The sequence below is a fragment of the Nannospalax galili genome, unplaced genomic scaffold (genome assembly GCF_000622305.1).
Source record: "Nannospalax galili isolate Female #2095 unplaced genomic scaffold, S.galili_v1.0 scaffold2130, whole genome shotgun sequence".
Classification (NCBI taxonomy): domain Eukaryota; kingdom Metazoa; phylum Chordata; class Mammalia; order Rodentia; family Spalacidae; genus Nannospalax; species Nannospalax galili.
This window is the reverse complement of record NW_008327403.1, coordinates 193,120-197,700: the sequence shown is the minus strand read 5'-3', so window position 1 is coordinate 197,700 and position 4,581 is coordinate 193,120. Positions and strand designations below refer to the sequence as shown.

General features: G+C 38.2%; 1 protein-coding gene across 1 annotated transcript; it reads left to right on the top strand.

Moving 5' to 3' along the window:
- Positions 1 to 1,648: 1,648 nt before the first annotated feature.
- On the top strand, positions 1,649 to 2,594 carry LOC103731931 (olfactory receptor 502-like). The gene has a single exon (XM_008830467.3). The coding sequence runs from the start codon at positions 1,662 to 1,664 to the stop codon at positions 2,592 to 2,594; it is 933 nt and encodes a 310-aa protein (XP_008828689.1). The 5' UTR covers positions 1,649 to 1,661.
- Positions 2,595 to 4,581: the final 1,987 nt, after the last annotated feature.

Genomic DNA, 4,581 nt, shown 5'->3' with positions numbered 1-4,581 from the left:
GAATTTGCATTAGGAACTTCTTTGTAGCATGAAATCCTTTCTATTTCTTCTTAGTTTAATAGAACATTTATTAATCTACTTTAAAATGGATTAGATATGTCCTTATTTAACTGACAGACTTAAGATCAATGTCACCATCCAATCACTTCTTATGTATTAACCATAAGAAAGCTGAAAATTTATCCTGCTGTCTGTCCCAAATATCCAAGTGCTCTGAATTTTATTGCAACTCTCCATATGTGATACAGGTACTAGAAAAAGAATTGACTGAGTATAGTCTGCTTGTTGTTCATATCTAATTCTACAATTTCTTATGTAACTTTAAATTTACTTAATATTTTCAAATTGTTTTCTCAACTATGAAATGAAAATAGTGTAGTTAATACTAATTAATGGTTGAAGAAATGACTTTTATAAGTTGACATAACCTGGACCAATGACTTTTAATTAACCCCATCAAAACCATGTATCTTCTGTTTGGGGCACTTGATCTTGTTTTCCTTGAACCTCAAGTTTGTACTTTACCAAAAAGATAATGAATGAATATGTGTATGCTTGAAAATTAACATACCAAACAGTGAAAGCACACACACCCATCTCCATTGTATACAGTGAATATTGTGAAGGATGAATGACCTGGATGAATGAGGTATTCTAAAACTAGTGATCAAAGGCCAGGTGGTCTGTAAAGGTTAGGATGGAGCCAAGGCTGTACTTCTGCAAATAAAGCTGGATAAAGCATTTTGCATAAAATAATGGATGGAGCCTGAGGCTGGTTCAAAGTTCCAGAAAGATTTCCAGCAGAAAATTCTATGAGAGAGGTCCCAGAAGATAGAGGATTCTAAGATGCATCTAGGGGAACAAGTGTCCTCTGAGTGTGGTCCCACTATTAAAAACTAAGTAAGTTTAAGAGTTAGGCTGTTTATTCAGGTGTTCCTAATGTTGGTGTAGCAATGCCAGACATGGACATGAAAATAGAATTGTATGTTACATCTTAAATATTAAATCTGTGATTCTTGGTAGTATGCATTCCATAATGATTAGCAATTATTTGTCTTTATTGCACAATTCTGTGTTTAAACATATTAATTATTTGTTAAACTGTAATAAGTAGCTTGTTGTTTTCAGAAATCCATATTTTTTACATTTATTTATGTACGAATATATTTGGGTCAGGGAACAGATGTGTGGTATATGGGTGAGGTAGCACATATGTAAAGGTCACAGGGCAACTTTTAGGAGTCAGTTCTCTCCTCACACCATGTGGGTTCCTACAATGGAACTTGTCAGACTTGGTGGCTAGAGCCTTTACCAGGTGGAGGCATCTTGGAGGCTCAGTTCTCAGAGTTATAATCTTTAGACTTCAAGACATTTATGTATATTTACTGAGAATAAAAGTAAAGAAAACTTACACATGATTTGTTCAAATTTTATCACATTTGAGTTTTAAAATTTTAAGACAGACTCACACGAATACATAAACACTGATGGTCAAGTAAAACATTTATTTTTACTCCAAAATTTTCTTAACTGATGTATTGGTTTACAGTATCTTGCAGGTATCTGTGAAACAAAATGCAGCTACATATTTAAAAACCCATTCATGTAATATATTCACAGCTTTATTCTGGCAGGAGCTACAGTGTCCCACTCATTCCCTGATGGATGGGAATTATACAGCAGTGACACAGTTCATTTTACTTGGATTAACAGATGACCCAGTCCTTCGAGTCATCCTCTTCCTCATCATCCTGTGCATCTACCTGGTGACCCTGTCTGGAAACCTCAGCACAATCCTTCTAATCAGAGTCTCTCCTCAGCTCCATCACCCCATGTACTTTTTTCTGAGCCACTTGGCTTCTACTGACATTGGCTACTCATCCTCTGTCACACCCAATATGCTAGTTCACTTCCTGGTGGAGAGAAAAACTATCTCCTATCTTGGTTGTGCTATCCAGCTTGGCTCAGGTGCTTTCTTTGGTGGAATTGAGTGCTACCTTCTGGCTGTCATGGCTTATGATCGCTTCGTGGCAATCTGTAGCCCACTGCTTTATTCAAACAAAATGTCCGCACAAGTCTGTCTCCAGTTGCTTATAGGGTCTTATATAGGTGGTTTTCTTAACGCTTCCTCCTTTACCTTTCCCTTCTTTTCTTTTCTCTTCTGTGGACCAAATACAATCAACCACTTTTTCTGTGATTTTACTCCTTTAGTTGAACTGTCCTGTTCTGATGACAGCGTATCTATAGTAATTGCCACTATTTCTGTTGGCTTTGCCATTGTGTTCACAGTGTCAGTCATCTCTGTCTCCTATATCTACATCCTCATCACCATCCTGAAGATGCGCTCCACTGAGGGCCGTCAGAAGGCCTTCTCCACCTGCACCTCCCACCTCACTGCTGTCACTCTGTTCTATGGAACCATCACATTCATTTATGTGATGCCCAAGTCCAGCTACTCCACAGAACAGAACAAGGTGGTGTCTGTTTTCTACATGGTGGTGATTCCGATGTTGAACCCCATCATCTACAGTCTGAGGAATAATGAGATTAAGGGTGCTCTGAGGAGACAGCTTGGTAAAAAAATCTTTTTCTAGATATGTTTCTTATTTTGTATGGCATGATTTAGTAATGGGTGCTCTCCAAGACCAATAGACCATCATCTGAAGTTTGCTTATTAGCCTTCTTGTTATTTCTTTTGTCTACATCTCCTTTAAAGAAAAATTGTCCACATTTTAACACCAATGATCTTTCCAAACTTGAATCACAGTGCTTACTGCTATTTAAAAACTTGAATTCCTTCCATTCATTTCAGTACAAAATCCAGACACTACCACTACCAAAAAGTGCTCTCAGAGCTGAAAAGAGGGCTTAGTGGGTGAGAGCACTGGCTGCTCTTGGAGAGGACCATAACAAATAAAAAAATTTAAAACACAGGTGTTTGCTTGACATAACCTAACCCTGACTTTTGTTCCATTTTTTTGAGACTGTCAGGATCAATGCACCTGTTCTTTTCCATCTGGCAGTGTTTTTCCCACTCTGCCCCAACAGGAACTTCTCAACTTCTCCTCAAATGTCACCTACCCCACTGGGGAATTTATCTTCAGTCTACCTAAGGCACACCACCCAAATCACCACAAAAACCCTTTACCAATCACATTACTTCCAGTAAATCTTATACATCATGTTCTATTTTTTAAAACGATGATCTAATTTTGCAGTGTATGGTGATGCACAATTTTAATCCCAGCACCAGAAAGAGAGAGGCAGGTAGATCTCTGTGTGATTGAGGCAAGCCTGGTCTATTTTAGCAAGTTCTAAGCCAGCTGTGGCTACAGGGAGACTGTATCTTTAAAGGGTAAAAAATGCTGAATTATTTTCTAGTGTCCTCTTCAATGGAGTCTCAATTTGATGATAATTTTTTCATAGATTTATATAGTTTCAGGATTTTCTTCTTTTCTGAAATAAAGTTAGTACTCAATAAAGGCATCTAAAAGGAACGACTGGTTAAATGAATATTTGTTTCTACCTGTAAAAACATTTTGATGTCTTATACAATATTCCAGAAAAAATTTGATCCCTTCTTCATAGTTTATTCCCAACCATATCAGGAAAGAGCTATACATCTTACAAGATTTGGAAATTAATGTCTTAGTGGTCATTGACTTATCTCTCAATTACCCAAGCTCAGCTTATAATATGATGTGAGCATTCTGACATCAAAATTATGGTTTCATTGCTCATGGGGAAGCTAGTCTTTGTTTTCAGGACTTTGGAGTTTGCATGACTGAAGTTCTAAGTTCTCATAGTCAGACACACCTTAAATTTTTACCAAACATTTAGGGATATTTTTCAAGTAACAAAGAACGGGAACTGGGTATCGAGAGAGATATTTGAAGGGCATGTTGTGTAAGTGGTTATGATGAAGAAGCAGAGGCTGGACAGGTGGCTCCGTGGATAAAATTGCTTAACTCCAAGCCTGACAACCTGAGTTTGACCACCAGGACCTACATAATGAAAGGAGAAAACCATCTCCTGCAAATTGTCCTCCGACCTACACACACACAGGCCAAACAGTCATACACAGAAAAGCTGTTATGAGCACTCGCTGCTCTTGCAGAGCTCCCTGGTTCAGTGACCAGAATCCACGTGGTGGCTAAAAATCAGTCCTAAAACTCTAGTTCCAGTGGATTTAACTCCCTGTTCTGGCCTCTACAGGCACTGAATAGATGCGGTAAACAAACATGTTCCTGGTTCCAGAATCTTGCAGCAGCTATAGTGTCAGTAATGGACTATACTGAAATATAATTTACACTCTTCTTTCTTACTGTGTCAAACACAGCAACCACTCACCCTTCCTGGGCCATTGGAATCATACCACCTCCTTCTTCTCCCTAATTGAACCCCCCACAACAATAGGAAAATGGTGTCACATCGCTCTCCTTCGTTTTTTAATCCCATTCTTCCCTTATTTTTCACTTTCCTACAAAACTGGTTTCAATATTCTCTGCCACCTGGAGTCTTGGAGTTCTTGGCTAGTCACTAACTTTTAAGGATATGATAAACTCTCTTGTTAAACCTGTC